General features: G+C 53.4%; 1 protein-coding gene across 2 annotated transcripts in view; it reads right to left on the bottom strand.

Moving 5' to 3' along the window:
* Positions 1 to 51: 51 nt before the first annotated feature.
* Positions 52 to 23,596, bottom strand: part of ALDH3B1 (aldehyde dehydrogenase 3 family member B1) — a 31,630-nt gene continuing 8,085 nt past the window's right edge. The window contains exons 3-11 of one of the 2 annotated variants that reach the window (XM_044680375.1): positions 16,897 to 17,119; positions 11,291 to 11,401; positions 10,961 to 11,081; positions 8,833 to 8,918; positions 7,726 to 7,807; positions 6,194 to 6,580; positions 5,793 to 5,959; positions 1,935 to 2,034; positions 52 to 1,145 (exon numbers count right to left, since the gene is read on the bottom strand). In XM_044680375.1, coding sequence (XP_044536310.1) covers positions 952 to 1,145; positions 1,935 to 2,034; positions 5,793 to 5,959; positions 6,194 to 6,580; positions 7,726 to 7,807; positions 8,833 to 8,918; positions 10,961 to 11,081; positions 11,291 to 11,401; positions 16,897 to 17,058 — 1,410 coding nt within the window. In that variant the 5' untranslated portion in view covers positions 17,059 to 17,119 and the 3' untranslated portion in view covers positions 52 to 951. Of the gene's footprint in view, positions 1,146 to 1,934; positions 2,035 to 5,792; positions 5,960 to 6,193; positions 6,581 to 7,725; positions 7,808 to 8,832; positions 8,919 to 9,975; positions 10,097 to 10,346; positions 10,851 to 10,960; positions 11,082 to 11,290; positions 11,402 to 16,896; positions 17,120 to 23,596 lie in introns of those variants that run through there. The other variant, XM_044680376.1, reaches the window with a different exon arrangement.

The following is a 23,596-nucleotide window of genomic DNA, read 5'->3' as shown; positions in this document are numbered from 1 at the left end:
ACTAGGAGGTGGGAGATGGGCTGGTGCACGAGGACTAGGAGGAAATCAGTCGAGAGCCTGATGGGAGTCTGTGCTCCATTCTAGAGGCAGTGGGAAGCCCTAGCCCTGTGGAGGATGGACTGGATGGGCAAGATGCCAGGTTCAGGGAGACGGTGGCAGTAGCTCAGACAAGGGCTTGGCAGGGCCTGCATCAGGCAGAAGGCCTGGGAAGGGAGAAGCTAGGGATGATAAGGGACGGACTTGGTAGTTCTTTGGATGTGCCACCTGGGGCACCATCCCTTTGGGACAGGCTGGCCTGAAAACCCCCTGGAGCAGAATGAACAGGGCTTCAGGGCCCTGCCATCCAGCCTACACCTGACTTGTCACCAGGACTCTGCTTAGGGAACCCCTGCCTCCCTGTCCTCCCTAAGATAGCACGTCCCATTGACTCCCAAACCTCCGCCTGTGACTCCTGGCCTTGAGCAGAGAAGGCGGGATTTAGTGCAGGAAGAAATTGGGGATTCCCCCAGCCTAATCTGCTGCAGTTACAGATAAGAAACAAAACCAGAAATCTCAGCATTGAAAGACAGACCTCCCCCGACCCTCTTCAGTCTGATTGTCCCCAGCTCCTCTGGCCAGGCCTCGAGTGGCCCCATTTCCTGTCCCCTGCGCCCCATGTCCTCCCTAAAGTGTGAGCTGGGCCCCAGCCTGGTGCTGAGACTCAGCTCAATGAACAGACAGCTGAGTCTGGGTTCCCCATGAGGCCTTTACTTAGAACTGGGTAGCAGAAGCCGGCCTAGGGCCCATCCATCCCATACAGAAAAAGAGACAGCCAGCAGCCCTGGGGGTCTTCTGCCTCTGGGCAGCCCCTACCACAAGTTCATCTTAGCCCTGCCGCTGAGCCCCAGGGGGCAGGACTGGTGTTCTCAGGGCAGAGTCCTTGTGCCCACAAGGAGGGGGCAGTCCCCCAGCTCAGAGCAGCGTGCACTGGCTCTTGCGGTTGATCTCCACCAAGGACAGCAGCAGCCCCAGGCTACGCTGGGCATAGGGAGGATAGCGGAGGGAGTTGACCTTCTCTAGGCCAGAGCTTCGCAGGAGGCAGCTACGATGGTGTGAGAAGGCATCGAAGGTGAACTTGCCGTGGTACATGCCCATCCCGCTGTTTCCTACAAGACAGAAAGGCAGACGGGCTGGGAAGGGGCAGCGACATGCTCAAGCAGCCCACCTAAGCTCTTAGTCCAACTCGTCCTGTCATCTGGAAGTGTGGAGAGAGTCAGCCAGACCACTCGGCACCACACGCTGAATGAAATGTCTGTGTCTGACCTAGCTGGCCTGAGAAGCACCATTGGTCATTGATCCCAGTAAGAGCGGTGGGAAAGCCTCGGCTGCTCTGGTCAGTACAATGAGCAAGACGGTGCCAAAGGGCAGGATGAAAAGCTGCTGTCCACCTCCAGAGAGGGCAAACTGCAGTATTGTTTGTTTTGCTTTTTTATGATATGGCTAAAATGGAAATGGGTTTTGCATGATTTCACGTGTATGACTGATGTAATTTTGCTTGCCTTATTAGTGAATGGGGGAGGAGAGGAAGGGAGGAAGGGAAGGAGTTTGGAACCCAAAATTTACAAAGAAAAGAATGTTTAAAAAAATGCCTCGCATCTTCTGCTGAACCGAGTCCAGGAGGGCAGGAATTGGGTCATCTCACCCCTTCGTGTGTCTTCTGGGACCCAGAAAGGCAGTTTGATTCAGTAAACATTTAAAGTTTGTGACAGCAGTGTGCAAGGCTATGAGGCCCGGGAATCAGGCAGACCAAGGTTCAAGGTCCCACTCTGACCCAATACAGTAATTCTGGAGGGAACAGGAAAGAACAAGGCACCTGGAGCATCTCTTGTGGCTTCCGAGAGAGCTGGGGGCCACAGGGATTGGATGAAGGTCACGAAACATGGAGCAAGACCTACCGACTCCCCCAAAGGGTAATGTAGTCAGCGTCATGTGCATGAACCCGTCATTCCCGCAGAAGCCCCCACTGCTGGTCCGCTCCAGCATCTGGCGCACCACCTGGAAGAGAGCCAGGAGGGTTCAGGGGAGGCCTGGGCCTGCTTACTGCTAGGCATTAGCAAAGGGCCACAGCAAACCTACTGCCCCCCTGCTGATGAAAGAGCCTGGGGCACACACCACGTGGTCCCTGTGACCTCTGACTCCAGGAGAGACACCCTGGTTACTCCAGAGAGCATCTCACTCTGAGCTGCTGTGATTTGGATCTGTCAGAGCAACAATTCCCAGGCAAGGAGCCTGAAGACAGATGTGGGACTGTGAGGTCCTTCTCTCACTTCCCCAGACTTCCCTGTTCCCGACCCTTCATGTCTCGTCCAGTCTCTAGGTCTTGTTGATTCTAGCTACACCGTATCTGTGGCATCCCTTCTCATTCACAGGCATCACCAATCTCCTGGTTCAAGGCCCGTCACTTCTGGCCCAGATTATTGCAAAGGCCTCACTGGCTTCCTGTTTTCTCCCCAATTGCCAAAGGAGTCTTTCTGAAGCACAGTTCTAGGTATGCTAGTGCTCTGCTCAAGAATCTTCCATGACTTTAGGATAAAATAGAATCATAGATTTGGAGATCGAAGGAGCCATCAGAATTACCTAGTCCAGGCCTCTCCTTTTACAGAAGAGGAGACTAGCCAGTGAATCCCATAGCCAGAGTGGGGCTCCTGTAAATGGGAATCCCTTCTATGATAGTAGGGCAGGTAGGTGGGGCAGTATATAAAATGCTGGGGCCTGCAATCGGGAAGACCTGAGTTCAAATCTGGCCCCAGACATTAGCTGTGTGACCCTAAGCAAGGCACTTATTACCTTAGTTTTTTCATCTGTAATATTAGCTGGAGAAGGAAATGGCAAACCACTCCAGTATCTCTGCCAAGAAAATCCCAAATGGCATCACAAGGAATTGGACTCGACTGAAATGACTGAACAACAATCCTGCTAACGAGTGATTGTCATCCAGCCTGCTTGAAGACCTCTAGAGATAAGTGTCTCTCTACCTTTCTGGATAGCTCATGTCTACTTTGAGGCAATTTTCTTTATTAGGACTACTTCCTGACATCAAGCCAATCTTCCTCTTTGTAATTCTTTTGTAATCTCTTTTTTCCTGGTTTTGCTCTCTGGAGTCATGTAGGACAAGTCCAATCCCTCTTCTGCAGGACCCTTAGAAGGTGGCTATTGTGTCTCCTAAGCCTGCCTTCCTTCCAGGCTTTATACATCCAGTTCCTTCAGCCCTCCAGGCTTCTCTCCCTCCTATAGGACCGTGGTGGTGAACCTTTTAGAGACTATGCCCAACAGCAACCTTCACACTGCATGTGAGCCCTTCCCTACCTTACTCCAGACAGAAGAGGGAGGAAGCACTCCCATTGGGCTACTGGGTAAGGGTGTGGAGGTGATGTGGTAAATGTCCTCAAGCACAGTGGAATGGGGGAAGCAAGCAGCCCCTTCCGGCACCCGTGCCGTAGGCTGTAGGATTTGCTTTCTCTTTGATGCTCTCTAACTTGTCAACTACTGAAAATGTTGCACCCAGATTTAAACACTTTATTCCAGATGGAGTACTACCAGCAATGTCACCTCTCTTCTGTGCACCCTCAGGTCTCTCAACTTAGCCCAAGATCCTCTTGGCTTTCTGGGTCTCCATGTTACACTGTTGACTTACTGAGTTTCTGGTTCGTGAAACCCTCCAGATCTTTTTTATAGGATATGATGCTTCACCCCATACAAATGAAATAGATTTTTCAAAACTGCAGAGGAGTTCATATTTTCCCATATTAAGATCCATCTGATTAGATTCAACCTGCCATTCTAATTTGTTGAGGCCATTTTAGAACCTGACTCTATAGTTTAATTTGTCAGCTATCCCTCTGAACTGGAAATTTGATAAATATGCCATGTATCTTTTCATCCAAGACACTGATAAAAATCTTGGAATGTTGGATGGCCCAATAAGGTCAGATCCTTGTGGCACGCTGTTGGAGATCTTGCAAGTGTATTTGTTGTTCAGTCATGTCAGGGTGTCTAACTCTTTGTGACTCCATTTTCTTGGCAAAGATACAGGAGTTGTTTCCCATTTCCTTCTCCAGCTCATTTTACAGATGAGGAACTGAGGTGCCCAGGGTCACGCGGCTAATTATACGGACTGAGCCATTCAGTGAATTCCAAGTGGACTCAGCAGTCATATGTCATTATTGTCTCCAAGAAGATAACATGAGAGGTTTTATCAAGTACTTTGCTGAAATTGAGGTAAGGGATTTCTGAGGCATTCCCTGATGGATCAGTCTAGTAAGCCAGTCATGAGAGCAATGAGCTTATTATGGCATAACCTGTTGTTGATGAGGGCCAGGCTGGCTCTGAATCCTCACTTCCCTTTGTAAATGCCTTCAAGAATACATTCTATGGGCAGCTGGGTAGCTCAGTGGAGTGAGAGTCAGGCCTAGAGACGGGAGGTCCTGGGTTCAAACCCGGCCTCGGCCACTTCCCAGCTGTGTGACCCTGGGCAAGTCACTTGACCCCCATTGCCCACCCTTACCAATCTTCCACCTATGAGACAATACACCGAAGTACAAGGGTTTAAAAAAAAAAAAAGAATACATTCTAGGGGGCAGCTGGGTAGCTCAGTGGATTGAGAGTCAGGCCTAGAGACGGGAGGTCCTAGGTTCAAATCTGGCCTCAGACACTTGTTAGCTTTGTGACCCTGGACAAGTCACTTAACTCCCATTGCCCACCCTTACCACTCTTCCACCTAGGAGCCAATACACAGAAGTTAAGGGTTTAAAAAAAAATACATTCTAGAATTTTGCCAAGAATCAAAGCTAAGGTCACCAGCCTATAGTTTCCAGACTCGACTCCTTGTAGATCTCCTTCCGAAAACCTGTGGGGTTTTCTGAGATCTCCCCTTCAATCTGTTTCTCCTTGCATCAAAATCTGAGGTTCATCACATTTTTAACTTGTGCTCTGTGCATTGGTGGAGAGGCTTCTAGGTCACGAGCTTTATCGCTGCCCCACCGCCTTACAGTGGTCTCCAACAAATTACTTTTGCTCTTGACTTCATCTTCTCTTGGACCTGCAACGCTCTGTGGCATCAGCCTCCCCTTCTAGTTCAAATCTCCCTTGCTCGGATTTACAAGATGCCATGACAACGTTTCCATTTGCCCTCCTTGGGGCACTCCGTCCATGAGCGACAGCTTATATGCTTGAGGATGCCTCATTCATGTCATAAGCTGACAAAGAGTCCCTTTCACCTCGGAACCTTAGCAATGAGTGTCTTTTGCTCAGGCAATTGCATCTAAGATAGAGAGCAGGGAGTCGAGCTGTGTGAGAGCTCCATCTAGGCAGAGATGGGGGCGGGGGGGACACGGGGCACTAGAAGGAGAAAGCAGGAAAGGGTGGATCCTTAAATTCACCAAAAACTCTAGTGAAAGGAGGAACCTTTGAGTTCCCCGCCTTTCTGATGAAAACCAGCATGTCATGCTTTAGGAAAGAAACTGAGACTAAAGGCAGGAGGTAGAGCCAAGGCTAGGACAGGCCCTACTTGTGTTCTGCTGACTCTACCACGTTCCTGCCAGATCCGTTGTTCTGGATGACTTTGTCCTGCCCCCCCCATGTCCCACCTTTTCTGTTGTCTGTCCTATCCCGCTCTTCTGGAAGATGGATCTTGTCCCCTGGAGTCCCACTGTTCCCCCGTGACTCCATATTCTCCCCTGCCTTCCCTATCCCTAGACCCTCCACCCAGGCCTCTGTTTTTTGCATTTCCTGCCATCGCCACCCTCTTTCCTTACCTCGGAGTTGTTGGAGAAGGCGTACAGGGCCAGGGGCTTCTCTCTCTTATTGATGAAGGCCACGGCCTCGTCCAGGCTCTGCACATTCAGGATGGGTAAAATGGGCCCAAAGATCTCCTCCTGCATCACGGGGTCCGTCTCCTTCACATCCACCAGCACTGTGGGGGCTGCCCAGACCAGAGAGGACACCTCAAACGGGGACCCTCAGAGAGAACCAGGGCGCGGGGAGCAGAGGTGCAGAGGGTGTGACGGTCGTCATGGGGCAGTCTTGTGGTGAAGCCATGCCTGCCAGGCCATGGAGATACCAGAAGCATGCGGGGCCCTGGTCACCCAGAGGTCAGTGTGGACAGGTCAGCCTTAGCGCCCCGGGGACCCTAGAGGGTGGGAGGGGGACCGCTCACCCATGTAGCGTTCCTGCTCATCCGACTGGCCACCGAGGGCAACTCGGCCGCTGCCCAGCAGGCCCCGCAGCCTGTGGAAGTGCTTCTCGCTGATGATGCGGCCCAGGTCCGGGGAATGCTGGGGGTCCTTCCCGTAGAACTGGGTCACCGCGCGCTGCAGGGCGGGCAGCAGCCTTTCCTGCGTCTCCCGGCTGCACAGGATGAAGTCTGGGGCCACACACGTCTGGCCCGCGTTGAAGAAACGGAACCAGGCCACGCGGTTGGCCACGTTCTGGGGGTCGCAGTCGTCGTCCACGTAGCAGGGGTTCTTCCCCCCCAGCTCTAGCGTGATGGGGGTCAGGTGCTTGGAGGCCGCCGTCATGACGATCCGGCCTACGGTGGTGTTCCCTGAGGAAGAAGAGGAGACGCAGACCTTCTGAGCCTCCCAGCAGACCCAGGAATCTTGGATCCCACAGGACGACAGGCCCCGCGAGGGACCCGAGAGACCATTTAGTCATTCCTCCTAATCCATCTTCCACAGCAGAGCCCAACGTTCCCTCTCAGAGCTTCAGGGCCTCCTGTCACCTGGGATAAAATAAAAGGCCTCACCTGTCCCACAAAGCCCTCCACTGCCTGCCTGGCTCTCCTCTGCCTCTTTGCCCTTGTTGCTTATTTCCTGGACTTCCTCTCTTCTGGGTAAAGCAGCCTACTTTCTCTCGTCTCTGAGTGGCATCCCATCTCGGGCCTCCGGGCCTCCTGGCCTCCGCATAAGTGGCTTCCCAGGTTTGTCAGGGATTTTCTCTTCCTCCTGAGCACAGCTCGGGGGTCCCTCCTACAGGAGCCCTTTCCTCTCGTCAGCCCTCTTTTCCTCTTGACATGATTTGGTGCCCTTTGGGCTGGTCCCACCCCCATCCCCTCTGTAAAGGCCGGGAGCTTTTGTCCTGCTTCCCCAAGGCAGAAACTGGAGACTTGGGAGAAGAAGAGAGCCGCCCTTCCTGCTTCTGCCCTAGGGCTGATCCTAGCTTTTCCCAGGGCCCAGGAGGAATGAGTGCCCCCCGGGGTGAGTGGATCAGACCCAACACATTCCACAGGTCCCAGAGTCCCCAGGGCCCTGCTGGGTCAGCCACTGGGTGGGGAAAGAGGAATTCAGGTCTGGGAGGCAGGAGATGAGGCCTCAGTCCTGACCGGGACACATGGGGCAACGTCCCTTCCCTCATCTTTCAGCTCCAGAGCCTGGTCTGGGAAATGAAACGGGCCCATCGCCTGCCCCTTCTCTCCCTCCCACTGACTCCTCTGTCACCTCCAGCCTGGCCGTGGCGGTGCCTCCTCCCAGCTGCTAACTGTCCCCCCACTCCTGCCAGGCTCCCGTCCCTGCTAATCTCCCCCCGTCCCCCAGCCCTGTGGACAGGTCTGCCGGCTCTCACTGTCCGCCTCTGCAAGCGAGCCCCCCAACACGGAGGGACCCTGCGGAGGATCCATCTTTAACCGGAGCCCCAAACATGCACCTCTTGGATCCTCGTCCAGCTGGACCCTCACTCGTGCGCTGGACTCACCTGTGAAGAAGATGTAGTCGAATCTGTTCTCCAGAAGAGTGGAGGTCTCCTGGGGTCCCCCCAGCACCACGGCGAAGCAGTTCTAGGACACAGGAGGGAGATGTCAAGAGCCTGCCTGCCTAGGCCTGGAAGGCCCTTTCTCCTGGCTACGCTCGGAATCCCTGCTTCCTTCGGTGCCCCCCAAACCGAGGCCTGTCCTGATCGCCCCCCTGAAATGACCCGGCAGCTCCTCTGACTCTCTAGGCTTTCCTTATTGGGGATTGTGAAGGGAGGGGACGTCCTTTCGGTGGCACCTAGGCCAGTGCCTGACACACGGTGGACGTTTGGTAATGCTTCTCGGGTGACCGACATCCGGGGTTTCTCCCTCGCCCACACCACTGTTGAATGGGGGTGACGGGCGGCGTTCTGGTCAGCAGCGGAAGATGGAGAGGGCCAGGGCATGGGGGGGCAGGGGAGGCTTAGGTGCAGGATGCCAGAAGCTGGGGGAGCCCCTGAAAAGAAGGAGCACGATCTCCCACAGATCAGTTGGCCCCAGGGATGAGTGCTCTGGCCAGGCTCCCCGGCCCCAGCCTCTCTCCAGGGGGGGCTCCTTCTAGCATGCAACGTGTCCAGTTTTGTGGGATTTCTCTTTGGCCTTCTTTTTCCTGGATAGACGGGATGGCTCTCGGGAGAGGGGAGGCAGGAGAGGTCGGGAAACGTAAGCGGTAGAAAAAACGAGGTCCAAAAGGACGGACAAGAAGACGGTGGGACACACAGCAGGAGCGACAGTTTAGGCCCGGAAAGGCCGGATCTCTCGAGTGTGTCTGTGATCACACTCGGATGGGGGGCCCCCCGAGGGCCCAGGGAGCGGCCGGTCCGTATCCGCCATCCCGTGACTCTTGTCCCTGCCCTCCCACAAAGGGGTCGGCCGGAGTGGGCCGAAGTGCTTGCAGCCATCTCCAGGCTCCCAGGGAGGGACTCTGGCTATCCCCCTGCCATCCCTGCTCTTGCCGGACCCTCTTCTGAGCACTGAGATCACATATGTAAATGTGAAAGCCATGAGTTTGCTGCGGCCAGCGCAGGGGCCTGCCCAGCCAGCCTGGGGAGGCCGAGGCCGGGCCCCCTCACCTTGTCCAGGTACCGGGGCAGCACCTCCCGCATGACCTTCTCCATGCTCCTGCTCATCTCGGAGGGCTTGATCACCACGCAGTTGCCTGGAAGAAGGGGGAGGAGAGGCGAGGCCAGCCGTCAGGGCGGGAGTCCGGCCCGTCTGAGGGGTTCCGGGGCCAGCGATCTGGGGCTGGGGATTCGGGGCCCTCGGCCAATCGATGGGCTGCAGGCTGAAGGGGGTACTTTCCCTCCTCTTCTCGGGACTTGGCCCTAGCACCCAGCGGTCACCGGGAGTGCACCCAGGGGCGTCATCCCAGGCTGTGGGCCGGACTCCAGAGATCTAACCGGCTCGTTCCCACCAATGAGCTGTAGAGGGCAGCCTTGGCTGCGGGCTCTGCGGCCCTGCCTGGGCTGGACCAGTCCCAGCCTCGGAGAGAGCCGGGGAAGTGCCTGAAGGACGGCCTGGGAGGGCAGGAAAGAGGGAAGGAAGGAAAGGAAGGGAGCCGGAGCCAGAGAGCACCGTGCGGGGAAGAGCTGGGCCTTCCTTCCTCAGGTCTAATTCACAGATTTAGAAGACCTGGAGGGACCCTAGAACACAGAACACGGGCGCCAGAACTGAGAAGGTCCTTCGGAGCCAGAACCCAGACTGGTTCCGGGGGCCATCCCGGAACCACTGAGTCCAAGCTCTCGGGGGACGCGGAAGAACTGAAGGACGGGAAAAGGAAGGACTTCCTGACGGCGGTTCTGGGCCTTTGGTCTCTGCTAGGCTCAGGGGGAGGCTGGAGGGCGATGCCACCCCCGTGCTGGGCTTCCCTTTAGAATTCTCCGAACCAAACCACCAGATTCCTAGGATGATGCTTCTCGCTCCTCCCTCCACGGCCATTCTCCACCCCAGTGATGGGAGACCTTCGGGAGACCCTCACTTTGCAGTGGGAAGAAGCTAAAGCCCCGAGAGGGATCCAAGGCCCGTGGGGGCAGTAAGGCGCTCTGAGGCTCCCCTTCCTGCCCTGGCAGCCCTCCCCCGTTTCTACTCTCCATCCCATCTCCCTCCCTGCCATTTTGGGGAGAGAGCAAGCTCTGGCCCCGGAACAGCAGAGCGGAGAAGGCGAGGATGAGCCGGGGGCAGCAGCAGCGACAAGCGCGTCGAGCTCTCCCTCTTACCTGCTGCGATGGCCCCCACTAGGGGTACCAGCACGAGGTTCAGCGGGTAGTTCCAGGGGGCAATGATGAGGACCACGCCAAAGGGCTCCCTCCGGATAAAGGCCGTGTCCAGCTGGGTGGCCTGTCAACGGAGGGATAGGCCTGGATCTCCGCTTGGGGGCCGCCCGCCCTGGGAGATCCAGGGAAGCCAAGGGGAAGGAGCAAGCTCTCCGGCCGCCCCCCGGCCACCCCAACCCTCCTCCCCTTGAGCCTGGCTCNCCCCCGGCCACCCCAACCCTCCTCCCCTCGAGCCTGGCTCTCCGGCCGCCCCCCGGCCCTCCCTCCCCCTCTCCGGCTGCCCCCCGGCCGCCCTCCCCTCGAGCCTGGCTCACCAGGTTTTTAGGCACGGGCTCGTCCTTCATCCAGCTGTGCAGGCTGTTGAGGGCCAGATTGATTTCACTCTGGCAGATGCTGATTTCGGATATTTCCGACTCAAAGGGCGGCTGGGGGAGGAGATGGCCCCAGCTCAGACCCTCTTCTCATACGGTCCCTAATGTCACCCCTACCTTCCCCAGGAGGCCTGGAACGCCCCTGATCTCCGGACTAAGGAGATCCCTGGACGTCCTGGGCCCCAAGCCGGCTTCTCTCGGGAGGACCAGCCTGGCTGCCTGAGCCAGGAAGCCTTAAGATGGGCAGCCCTTAAGCATCGTGCCAGGCCCTGTGCTGAGCCTGGAGATGCGAAGAAAGGGAAAACAGCCTGCAGCACCCCGATTTCTAATGGAGGGGATGCGTGAGAAAATAGGGAGATGAGACGCGGAGAGAATAAATGGAAAGCAGTCCAAAATGGGGAGACGCTAGGAAGAGAGCCTGGGGAAGGCCTCTCTTAGAAGCAGGGATACGAGTTGAAACTTGAAGAAAGGGGNTGGCCCCGGAACAGCAGAGCGGAGAAGGCGAGGATGAGCCGGGGGCAGCAGCAGCGACAAGCGCGTCGAGCTCTCCCTCTTACCTGCTGCGATGGCCCCCACTAGGGGTACCAGCACGAGGTTCAGCGGGTAGTTCCAGGGGGCAATGATGAGGACCACGCCAAAGGGCTCCCTCCGGATAAAGGCCGTGTCCAGCTGGGTGGCCTGTCAACGGAGGGATAGGCCTGGATCTCCGCTTGGGGGCCGCCCGCCCTGGGAGATCCAGGGAAGCCAAGGGGAAGGAGCAAGCTCTCCGGCCGCCCCCCGGCCACCCCAACCCTCCTCCCCTCGAGCCTGGCTCTCCGGCCGCCCCCCGGCCCTCCCTCCCCCTCTCCGGCTGCCCCCCGGCCGCCCTCCCCTCGAGCCTGGCTCACCAGGTTTTTAGGCACGGGCTCGTCCTTCATCCAGCTGTGCAGGCTGTTGAGGGCCAGATTGATTTCACTCTGGCAGATGCTGATTTCGGATATTTCCGACTCAAAGGGCGGCTGGGGGAGGAGATGGCCCCAGCTCAGACCCTCTTCTCATACGGTCCCTAATGTCACCCCTACCTTCCCCAGGAGGCCTGGAACGCCCCTGATCTCCGGACTAAGGAGATCCCTGGACGTCCTGGGCCCCAAGCCGGCTTCTCTCGGGAGGACCAGCCTGGCTGCCTGAGCCAGGAAGCCTTAAGATGGGCAGCCCTTAAGCATCGTGCCAGGCCCTGTGCTGAGCCTGGAGATGCGAAGAAAGGGAAAACAGCCTGCAGCACCCCGATTTCTAATGGAGGGGATGCGTGAGAAAATAGGGAGATGAGACGCGGAGAGAATAAATGGAAAGCAGTCCAAAATGGGGAGACGCTAGGAAGAGAGCCTGGGGAAGGCCTCTCTTAGAAGCAGGGATACGAGTTGAAACTTGAAGAAAGGGGAAGCTGGGTAGCTCAGTGGATGGAGAGCCAGGCTCAGAGATGGGAGGTCCTGGGTCCAAATCCAGCCTCAGACACTTCCTAGCTGTGTGACCCTGGGCAAGTCACTTGACCCCCATGGCCCACCCTGACCACTCTTCTGCCTAGGAGCCAATACACAGAAGTTAAGGGTTAAAAAAAAAAAAAAGGAAAAAAAAAACCTTGAAGAAAGCCTGGCCAACGAGGGGGCAAAGGCCCGGTACGTGGGGGCAGCTCAGGGCATTGTTTGGCTGGGGACGGCTTTTGAAGGAGGCTGACCTGACTGTTGGAGGCTTAAAATGAACGTCAGTGGCAAAGGATGCATTTGATCCTCGAGGAAGCAGGGAGCTACCCGCAGCGTTTGACTGAGGGGGTGCTACGGGCGGGCCTGTGCCTTTTGGAGGTGATTATGACACCTGAAAGGAGGAAGGCTCGCCGTGGAGGCTCTGGAGCCGGGCCATCGGTCTAGAAGCCGTTGAAATAATCCAGATGAGAGCCTGAACCCGGGCGGGGGCCGTGGGAATGGACGTGGAAGAGGCTGGGGAAGAGCCTGTAAAGGTTGGACCACAGAGGCCTGCAACTGCCCAGACGTGGGAGACGAGGGAAAGAGAAGGCGGGGCAGGGACCATGCCAAGGCCCTGAGAGTGTGGTAGGACGCTTGTGGCCTTCAAAGAAGTAGGGGGTTGGGAGAGGCGGGTTTGAGGAAAAGCTACTTTGCAATACCATATTGAGATGCTCAGGAAATGTGCCACGAGCTTTTGGGGCAAAGGAACAGAGTTCACTCCTGCAGGCCCCGAGGAGGCCAACTGACCAGGAGAAGCGGCTATAGAGGGGGAACAAAGCCTGGGGGATACCCCTACTGAGAAGCCAGCAGAGGAGCCTGAGATGGAGAAGTTAGACAGAGAGAACGAGAATCAGGCAGGCACGATGTCATGGGAAGCCAAAGAAGGGGAAATAGCCAAGAAGATGGCCAGCAGAACATCTAGAAGGATGAAGACCGAGAAAAGGCCATCGGAAGGAGCAATTAAGCAATTAAGGATAGCCTCGGAGAGGATGGGGGGCTAGAAGGCTCACTTATTTATTTGTTTGTTTATTTTTTAAGCCCTCACCTCCTGTCTAGGAGTCAATACTGTGTATTGGCTCCTAGGCAGACGAGCGGTAAGGGTAGGCCATTTTTTTAAACCCTTGTACTTCGGTGTATTGTCTCATAGGTGGAAGATTGGTAAGGGTGGGCAATGGGTGTCAAGTGACTTGCCCAGGGTCACACAGCTGGGAAGTGGCTGAGGCCGGGTTTGAACCTAGGACCTCCTGTCTCTAGGCCTGACTCTCACTCCACTGAGCTACCCAGCTGCCCCCCGCTAATTTATTTTTAAATAAATGTTTATTGATAGCTTTGGGTTTTATATCATCTACGTTGCTCGAAGTATCCCTTCTTATCTCCTTTAGAGCAAAAAATAAAAATAAGGGGAAAAAATCGACAAAATGACATCACACAAAGCAAAACAAGAAAACACACAACAAAAATCCAGCCCCCAAACCTGACATTAGACATAGGGTGCCAGCCCTGTAGATTCCCACCTTTGTAAGGATGGAAGGATAGAAGGAAGGAAGGAAGAAGGAAAGAGGGAGGGAAGATAGGGATAGAAGGGAGAAAGGAAGGGAGGGAGGAAGAAAAGGAAAAGAGGGAAGAAGAGGAAGGAAAGGAAGAAAGAAGAAGGGAGGGAGGAAAGAGAAGGAAGGAAGGAGGAGAGGAAAGAAGGACTGAGGGGAAGGGAGGGAAGGAGGAAGGAAGCCTCATGGTAAGGGGTTTACTCAAAGGGAGCAGGTGGTGAGGAAGCAAAGGCAGCGGTTGCTGACGACCACATTTCTTTGGAAGGCCCGGCGCCCTGGTCACCGTGTCAGCCACGCTGCTTCCTACGACGACACGGAGGCTTTCACCAACTGGAGATTGTCATGGCCAAGGAGGACAACGCTGGCAGAGTGTGCTTTCGAGGCATCTTCGCTTTCACAAAGCAAACTTCTTCCAGCTCAGGGGAAATGCAGTCTTGGTGCCATGCTCGGCAGTTCCACAAGGGAAAGTGGCTTATTCGAAATCGGCCACTCCATGGCAAGTGATCTCCGCTGAGGAATGCCGGAAAAGGGGAGCAGCCCGGAGAGGACGATTCTGAAAAGGCCATTCGAGAGGCGGGCCGGGCCCTGAAGAGGAGTGGACAGACCTTCCAGGAAGGCTCCCATCCACGCTGAGCTTTGAGGCCCGCAAAGCAGTGTATGGGGAGGGCGGACAGAGCCGCTTCGTTGGGTTTCTTAAAGGCGGCAGTGCCTGAGCCCAGGTCAGGACGACTCCTTTGTCTGAGTTTGATTCTGCCCGCAGACACACACTAACGGTGCGACCCTGGACGAGAGCCTCAACCCTGATGGCTTCAGTTCCTCATCTGTAAAATGAGCTGGAGAAGCCAATGGCAACCACTCTTTGCCAAGAAGACCTCGAAAAAGGGTCATGAGGAGGGGGGGTTGCAGCTGGGTGGCTCAGTGGATGGAGAGCCGGGCCTAGCAACGGGAGGTCCTGGGTTCAAATCTGACCTTAGACACTTCCCAGCTGCGTGACCCTGGGCAAGTCACTTGACCCTCATGGCCCACCCTTACCGCTCTTCTGCCTTGGAGCCAATATACAATATTGACTCCAAGATGAAGGTAAGAGTTTAAAAAAAAAAGTAAAAAAAAAAAAAGAAAAGAAAAAGGTCATGAAGAGGCAGACACAATGGAAACAACTGGACAAGCCCAACAAATGTGTGTGTGTGTGTGTGTGTGTGTGTGTGTGTGTGTGTGTGTATGTGCGTGTGTGTGTGTGTGTGTGTGTGTAGGGATTTTTTTATATATGCAAATATATGGAAAGAAAGCTACATATATAGCTATATGCATAATGCATACATAGAATAAGAAATCTAAAAACTCTCTTTTGGTTCTCACAACAAGCTGGGGGAAAAGACGCTTTTATTAGCCCCATTTTACAGTTGAGCTAGTCGTGCAAAAAGCAAAGATGCCGAGGATATCAAAGAAGATTTAAAGCCATGTTTGGAGGGAGAAGAAAAAATGAGGAAGAAACGGGCCGTGATTTGGGGAAGATACTGCAGTTCTTTTAGAAACCAGAAAGACTCGAGTCCTGTTATGGTTCTGGGGCTGCTGTTAGGCAGTCGGTCGGGGCAGACCTGGTTTAGAGGGACTCGGAGCCCAGAGCTGGGGAGGCCAGAATCAGAGAGTCTTTAGGAGTCTGAAGGGCTGAAGTCCAGGGGCTGATATTCCAGGCTACTGGAAGAACTTGGCCCTGGGAGGTACGGCCGGCCGGCCAGATCCGCCATCTTGGAGACACCAAGGGAAGCGGGAAACACGCCAGCCTAGCAGGGGGCCAAGGCTCGGGCCCATGTTTGAAAGGGGCAGAAAGGCGGAGCTTACTTGGCTTGATTGGCAAGACCAGTAAGTTGAAGGATTAGCCGGAGGTCAGGAGATGAGAGCTCGGCAGCACGCAGCATCAGATTCCCTACAAACGTTCTCCGCCACGTGAGTCTCATTTGATCTCTCTGCATAGGATGATTACCCTGGTAGGTCAGGGAAACTCGGTGGACGCAGGGTCTCTGGATCTCACTGAGGTAAAGGATCCTGATGGACAAAGTCGAGAAATGTGCACTGGGTGGCAGTCGAGTCAGGGCCATTTCTAGCCGAATGAAGGGCTGGATGTTGACCTGGAAGGAGGTCTTCAGTGTTGGGCCGCGGGTCTCTCCCCTCTGATTTGCCCTGGGCCACATTTTCATCGGGGACTTAGATGAAGCCCTAACCAGCAGGCTGCCCAAATATATGGTTGCCGTAAATGTGGGAGAGATGTAGCCAATGCTAGATGGCAGAATCAAGATCTCAAAAGATCCCGATGGATGGGCTGCTGTGTCCAAGGGACCAGGGACGAATGAAGTTCTTGAACTTGGGGTGAGGAACTTGCCGAAGGCCAAGATGGAAGAAGCGTGGCCAGAAAACTGTCCGTGTGACAATGACCCGGGAACTTTGGCGACCCGTTCCTCGGCACGTGTGTGACGTGTGATGCCCCAAACGATGAACGCTGTCCTTGGCCACTCTAAGAGGTGGAGTCTCCAGAGGAGCGTAGTGAGAGGTGGGCGACAGTCCCACCATCCTTAGCCCTGGCTGGGCTCCACCGAGAGTCCTATTCTGAGCACCGTTTTATGATAATGTTTGATTTCATCCCAATTAAATAGAAAAATCAAAATTTAACATTCGTCTTCTAAAATGTTGAGTTGCACATTTTCTGCCCCCCTCCCTGAGACGGTTAGCAATTAGATACATGTTATACACGTGAGCACCCCATTTTAGAAGGATACTGACATTGGGGGGTGCCGGAGGTAGGCGAGGAAAATGGGGAGGAGACTGAAAATGTCACGTGAGGGTCAATCTGAGAGAAAAATGGGGCAGAAGTTAAAACGAGAGCCAGTGGGCATGTGATGGCTGCCTTCAGTTTCTAGAGGGTTTTTCTGCATGGAGGAGGGATTCAATTTATTCTGGGCACTTCCAGAGCACAACTAGAGGTAACAAATTAGGAAGTACAATGGGGCAGAGTTGCTATGATTATGGGGAAGGAGGAGCTTTTTTTTTTTTTTTTTTTTTTTTTTAATTTTAAACCCTTAACTTATGTGTATTGACTTATAGGTGGAAGATTGGCAAGGGCAGGCAATGGGGGTCAAGTGACTTGCCCAGGGTCACACAGCTGGGAAGTGTCTGAGGCCGGATTTGAACCTAGGACCTCCTGTCTCTAGGCCTGGCTCTCAATCCACTCAGCTACCCAGCTGCCCCAGAAGGAGGAGCTTTGTACTGTGGCAAGAGGCTGGCCTGCCTTGCGAGGTGACGAGCTCCCCATCTCTGGGCGTGTTCAAATGGAATCTGCACGGCTTCTTGGCAGAGAGGCCGTAGAAGGGGTTTATGCATGGAGGGAGGTCAGGTGCGGTCTTAAAGAGTCTCCCCACATTCTCTAGGTTCTCTAATGCTCAGATTAATCTCTCTCACCTTATGGAGATCCTGGGCCAGGGCATCCAAGAGAGCATCTCGGTTCTCTTTCAGAAAGCGACTCAGCCCTTCCAGCTGGGCGATTCGGAACTCTACCGGGCGGGTTTTCCTAGACACAAAGGCATCTCGGAGGCTCTGCAGCGTGTCGGCGAAGGGATTCATCCTGATGCCGAGAGAAGCGGGGATATGAGTTTGGAGCTGGAACTCCCTGGGCACCTAGCACCTGCCACACAAAGGCGGAGAGTTAGTGCCCCATTCATTACACGTGGACTCCTCAAAATGCTCCAAGACCAACTTTTCCATGAGGCCTTTCTCAGTCTCCCCGGCCGAAACCCGTCTGTCCTTCTGCTCACCCTTCTTCCCACGCTCTCACACTTGAGCCCCAGAATTAGATTGTATAGAAGCGAAAAGAAACTATGAGACCACTGAGTCCAACCCCCTCATTTTACAGGGGAGGAAACTGAGGCCGAGAGAGGGCAGTGATTTGTCTATTCCTCTGGTAAATGGGTGAGCTGGTACTCAGACCCAGGCCTTCTGCTAGGTGACTCTGGGCAGGGGTGGTCTTAAAAGCACCATGCCTGAGTGGGCAGTTAGGTGGTCCAGTGGACTGAGGGCCAGGGAGGTCCTAGGTCCAAATCTGGCCTCAGATATTTCCCAGTTGTGTGACCCTAGGCAAGTCACTTGACCCCCATTGCTTAAATCTTACTGCTCTTCTGCCTTGGAATCAACACACAGTATTGATTCTGAGATGGAAGGTAAGGGTTAACAAAACAAAACAAAACACTAGAAGGCATAGGAATAAATGGAGCTTTCCTTAAAATGATCAGTAAACCCAAGAGCAATCATGATCTGTCATGGGGATAAACTAGAAACCCTCTCAGTAAGATCAGGAGTAAAGCCAGGATGTCCATCACGAAATCAAAGGAATAAGCAGAGGCAAGAAGGAAACAAACTATCATTCTTTGCAGATGGCATGCTAAACATGGAGAACTGAGAAGAATCAGCTGTTGAAACAATGAACAGCTTTAACAATGTGGCAGAATATAAAGGAATCTCCCAGAAACCATCAGCATTTCTGTACATTACCGACAAAGTCCAGTAGGAGAAGATAGAGGAAATCTTAAAGTAATTTCAGGCAGTATAAGATAGTTGGGAGTTTACCTGCCAAGATACACACAGGAACCAGATGAACGGAATTACAAAACGCTCTTCATACAAATAAAGACAAAATCTAAATCACTAGAGAAATATTAATCGTTCACGGTAGGCCAAAATGCTATAATAAAAGGAACAATTCTGCCTAAATTAATTTGCTTACTCAGTGTGTGAATTGAGGCAGGCCAGAATTTAGACATAAATCAGGAATCTTTAATTAGGGATTTACACACACTGGACAGCCTAATACTGGAGCATTTAAATAGCCTAACCTGCCTTTTATAGCGAAAACCACAAAGGGGCGTACACAAAGCATGAAGCAGGGTAAATAAACGCAAAATGATTGGCTAGAAATTAGGTAATGGGCTAGCAATGACTTTTCCTTCCTTATCTCGGGAGATTAAGAAGTGTTCCTTACTGGAATTCAAGTGCAAGATAGTGGCCAGACTTTGGACAGAAACCAGATAGCTTGATGGCTAATGATAAAAGGCTCTACTTTCTCACACAATTTCTAAGGTCAACAAGGCCTTTCCTTGAGGAAGAAAGGATCATTGATTATATAGGAAAACTGGATTTCTAAATTGAACCCATTACAAGTCAGTCGAACTCGGGACTAAGTTCAGAAACAAAGAGCCTTGACTTAAGCAGTTATTGATCCATCCAAAGCCTCTTCTTGAAATGGAAGTTTTGCTAGAAGAGCGGCAGAATTAAGTTCATATCCACAAGTGCCCGACTGACCAATGAAACTATCTCTGAATTATTTTATAAAGGTGGAAAAAAAGTTATAAAATTCATCTGGAAGAACAAAAGTTCAAGCATATCAGGGGAATCAATGCACCAAAAAAAAGGCAGGAAGGTGACCTAGCAGGAGGTAATCTCACACCCTATTATAAAATGGTAATCATTAAAACAATCTGAACCTGGTTAAGGAAGAGCCGAGGTACACACTACACGGAAGTAAATGATAACAATAATTAGTGTTTGCTAAGCCCAAAGATCCTAGGTATTAGGGGAAGAACTCACTATTTGACAATTGCTGGGGAAACTGGAAAGCTTTCTGGCAGAAAATGGGCTTAGACCAACATCTCACACATACCAAGATAAGATCAAAATGGGGACATGATATACAAAAGGTGATAAATCCCAAGTAAACTAGAGGAGCATAGAAAACATTTATCTGTTACTTATAATCCCAACTTTGGTGGTTTTTTTTTGGATTTGTTATTTTGTTATTATTATTATTATTATTTTAATAAAACCCTTAGCTTCCATCTTGGAGTCAATACTGTGTACTGGCTCCAAGGCAGAAGAGTGGTAAGGGCTAGGCAATGGGGGTCAAGTGACTTGCCCAGGGTCACACAGCTGGGAAGTATCTGAGGCCAGATTTGAACCCAGGACCTCCTGTCTCTAGGCCTGACTCTCCATCCACTGAGCTACCCAGCTGCCCCCTGGATTTGTTATTTTGGATTCCAATTAATTATGTGATGGTGCTTTTGCTCAATACCACCCTTTTCTCCCAGAACCCCTTCTGTGTAATGGGCATAATCAATAATACCCTTCCTTACCTTAATGTGCCTCTGGGGGTTCTCCTTAGGATTTGTCTAATGCACTGTACCCCTCCTAGGCTCTGTGGGTAAGCAGATTGTTAGTTTCTAACCCATAGCGATGTTCAAGCTAAATCTTAGTATTTATAAAAGGGTACCTTTCTTTTCTTTCTTTCTTTTTTTTTAAACCCTTAACTTCTGTGTATTGGCTCCAAGGCAGAAGAGTGGTCAGGGCTAGGCAATGGGGGTCAAGTGACTTGCCCAGGGTCACACAGCTAAGAAGTGTCTGAGATCAGATTTGAACCCAGAACCTCCCATCTCTAGGCCTGACTCTCCATCCACTGAGCTATCCAGCTGCCCCTAAAAGGGTACCTTTCTGAAATTATCTTGCTCCATTTAACATATATCTGTGAAGTGGTAACATTTATGAGTCTGCAAGTTAGTGTACATTAAAAGTGACTTTTAAAAACTAAAAAAACCCAACAAAACCCACTAGGTAAGGGAAGACTTGATGACCAAATCAGAGCTGGAGAGGATCACAGGAAGGAAAATGGGTAATTTTGATGACATGAAATTTAAAAGTTTTGCACAATTAAAACCAATTCAGACAAAATTAGAATGAAAGAAACTAGAAAAAAAGTTTTTTACAAGTTTTTCTGATAAAGGCCTCATTTCTCAAATATATAGGAACTGAGCCAAATAAATAAAAACAAGAGCCATTTCCCCAAATGACAAACGGTCAAAAGACATGAACAGGCAATTTTCAGAAGAAGAAATCAAAGCTATTAATTGTCACAAGTAAAAAATGTTGTAAATCCAACTGCAAACTCAAACTACTCTGAGATGCCACCTCACACCTGCCAGATTGGCTAACGTGACAGAAAAGGCAAATGACGAATGCTGGGAGGGATGTGGGAAAATGGGTACACTAATGCACTGTTGGTGGAATTGCGAACTGGTCTGACCATTTTGGGGAACAACTTGGAACTATGTCCAAAGGGCTATAAAACTGCATATCCTTTAATTCAGCACTACCTCTACTAGATCTATAGCCCCAAGAAATCAAAGAAAAAGAAAAAGAACCTATTTGTACAAGAATATTGATAGCAGCTCGTTTGGGGGTGGGGGAACAGCAAAGAACCGGAAACCGAGGAGACGTCCATCCACTGGGGAAAGGCTGAATAGGTTGTGGTAAAGGATTGTGATGAAACACTGCGGTGCAATAAGAAGTGCCAAGCAGGAAGATTTCAGGAAAACCTGGGAAGACTCATATGAACGAAGGCAAAGTGAAGCGAGCAGAACCGCGAGCACAGAGGATACAAGGAAGAGCAACATTGCAAAAGAATCAACTTAGGAAAACTTGGCTATTCTAATGACTAGGAGATCGCATGGATTCGGAAAGACTAACGAATCTAAGACCAAATTGGGGCCTTTTTTTACTCGATTTTCCTTGCTTCTCGTGGGGACGCCTGGCATATATAGGATGGGCATTTCTTGTATTTCCCGCCTTCTCGAAGAGCGGGAGGGGGCTGAAGGGAGAGAACTTGGAAATGAAAATGGAAAACATGACGAATGAACCAAAAACAGGAAGGGCAAAGGGAGGCCTTAGGAGGGAAAAGGCTCTTCATCCCTGGGGGGCTACAAGCAGAGGCTGGTGGGGGGATGCGGCTGAGGAACAGGCTGCACTTGGAGGGCTGGGACTCGGGTCTCTTCCAGGCTGAGGCAGATTCTTTGGTTCCAGAAGCTCTGGGTGTTGGGAGAAGAAAGGCTGCGGGGGAGGGAGGGCCTGGGACAGCCTCGGAGGGGCCCAGGAAGGACCTGGGGGAGCCTCGAAGCCTCGGGGCACCCACTTCCCGATTTTGCCTCTGACGGTTTGAGCTGAATCACTCGATTGCTATAGAGGGTGCCGAGGCCGCATTTAGGGTTCTCAGATGAAGTAGTGCAGCAGCTCTGAGGGGGGCAGCCTGGGACAGCCTTTGGAGGGTCCTTTTGAGGGGACGCTCTTGGCTGCCATGACCTGACTGAACCAGAGTCATATTGACAGCCCAGGAGGAACAGGACAGGAAGGAATTTATAGTCAAGGACTGTGGGGTCAAGAGATCATTGGCTTTGGGGTTAGAAGTCCTCAATTCGAATCCTGGGCCTGGCCGTACTATGGGCGTGGCTATGGGGAGGCCACTTGGGCCTCCGGTCTCCAAAGGTTGGGCCAGATGACTTCAGAGCCCCCCCGGCCCCCCCGGCCCTCCCCCAGCCCCCCAGCTCTGACGCTTTGACCCTCCTTTCAAAAACACTTGGTGACCTCCTCAAGGGAGGTGTGAGCCAGACAGCCGAGCCAACTTCTAGGGAGGGAAGAAAGGGACGCCTCAGTGGCTCCCTGGATGGAGGGCCAGGCCGGAAGGCGGAAGGTCCTGGGTTCAAAGAGAGAGAAAGAGACAGAGAGAAAAGACAGAGGGAGGCAGAGACACAGAGAAAGAGGGAGGAAGAAAGGAGAGAGACAGAGGGACAGCCAGACGGACAGCCAGACCAGAAAGAGGGGGAGGAGGCAGCTGCGCTCGGGCTGGTGGCCAGAATGATCCGGAGAGTTCAGGCTTCTCAGGCCACCCCGAGGCGCCAGCCGCAGCCCTTCTCCACCTGAGCTGGGAGGTGAAGCGGCGCCCTCGGGGCCACAGGAGAAGGTCCGCCCAGCCCCGGCCTCGGGTGTTCCGGCCGAGGCTGCTGTTGGCCGCTCGAACTCCATTAACTGAACGAAGAAGCGGCGGGTCGGAGGCGCCCACAGAGGCCGGGCCCGCGGGCCTTGGCGCGCAGGAGGCAGGGAGGCAGGGAGGCTCCCTCTCCTTCATCAGGGAAGGCTTTCTGGGAGGCGGATTCGGGGGGGTCTCCTGGCGAGGTGGAGGCGGCTGGAAGGAAGGCGCCTGCCCCGAGCAGGTCAGGACCGGCCGCCCTTCCGTCTTGGGCACTGACTGGCCGGCGGGGCCAGGAGGCGGTGTGGTGTAATGGCTAGAGCTCTGGGTGGGACTCCCGAGGGACCCAGGCTGGAATCGCACCGTCTGGCTGGGTGGCCCTGAGCAAGCGGCTTCTAGGCCGTCTGCCTCCGCTTCCCCATCCGTGAGGGCCGGCCGGCCTCTGCCCAGGGCTGTTTGGGAGCTTCATTTGGACCCAGGTGTGCCGAGCACTTTAACCAGGAAAACAGCCCAGAAATGCCGGGCGACTTCCCAGCCCTTCCCCCGCTCCATCCCACCTCTGAGAACAGGCACGAAGCCCCTCCGGACAGGAAGCCCCTCCCTTCAGCCAGGAGATTCTGCCCCGCTTCCTCCCCCAGCCCAGCCCCGGGCCCCTGGAAGGGCAGGAGGGCAGGACGGGGTCTTCTTCCTCCTGGTTGGCTCCAGGGTCAAGATTTAGAATCAGAGGGGCAGCTGGGTGGCTCAGTGGATGGAGAGTCAGGCCTAGAGACGGGAGGTCCTAGGTTCAAATCCAGCCTCAGACACTTCCCAGCTGTGTGACCCTGGGCAAGTCACTTGACCCCCATTACCCACTCTTACCACTCTTCTGCCTTGGAGCCAATGCACAGAAGTGATTCTAAGTCGGAAGGGAAGGGAAGGTTTAAAAAAAGGATTTCGAATCAGAAGGACGGGAGAGATCGGCTCTTCCCGGCCTTCCCTTCTCCCTTATTTGTACAGAAAGAAAACCTGAAGCTCCCATGGGTCTTCAAGTCTAAGAAGCAGGACTAGGATTTGAACCCAGGACCTCCCCGGAGGAAAAGCTCCTAGAGTTAATCCTCCAGCCCCAATTTTCCTGGTCTCAGGAGGAGTGGAGAACCCCGCCCCCATCGCCCCCCTCCCCCCGCCGGCTCCCCCCTCCCCCTCAGGCTCTCCTCTCCCCGCGTCACGGCCCCGAGCCGAGTTCCTTTTCTCACTTCCCTTCCCCGACATCCTCCGCCTCCAGCTGGGGCCGAGCCACGTGAGAGGAGGCGGCGAGAGGGATGGAGATGGAGACGGAGACGG

This window comes from Gracilinanus agilis, chromosome 6 (genome assembly GCF_016433145.1).
Source record: "Gracilinanus agilis isolate LMUSP501 chromosome 6, AgileGrace, whole genome shotgun sequence".
Lineage (NCBI taxonomy): Eukaryota > Metazoa > Chordata > Mammalia > Didelphimorphia > Didelphidae > Gracilinanus > Gracilinanus agilis.
Note: the sequence above shows the minus strand (reverse complement) of the source record. Positions and strands in the feature narration are given on the sequence as shown.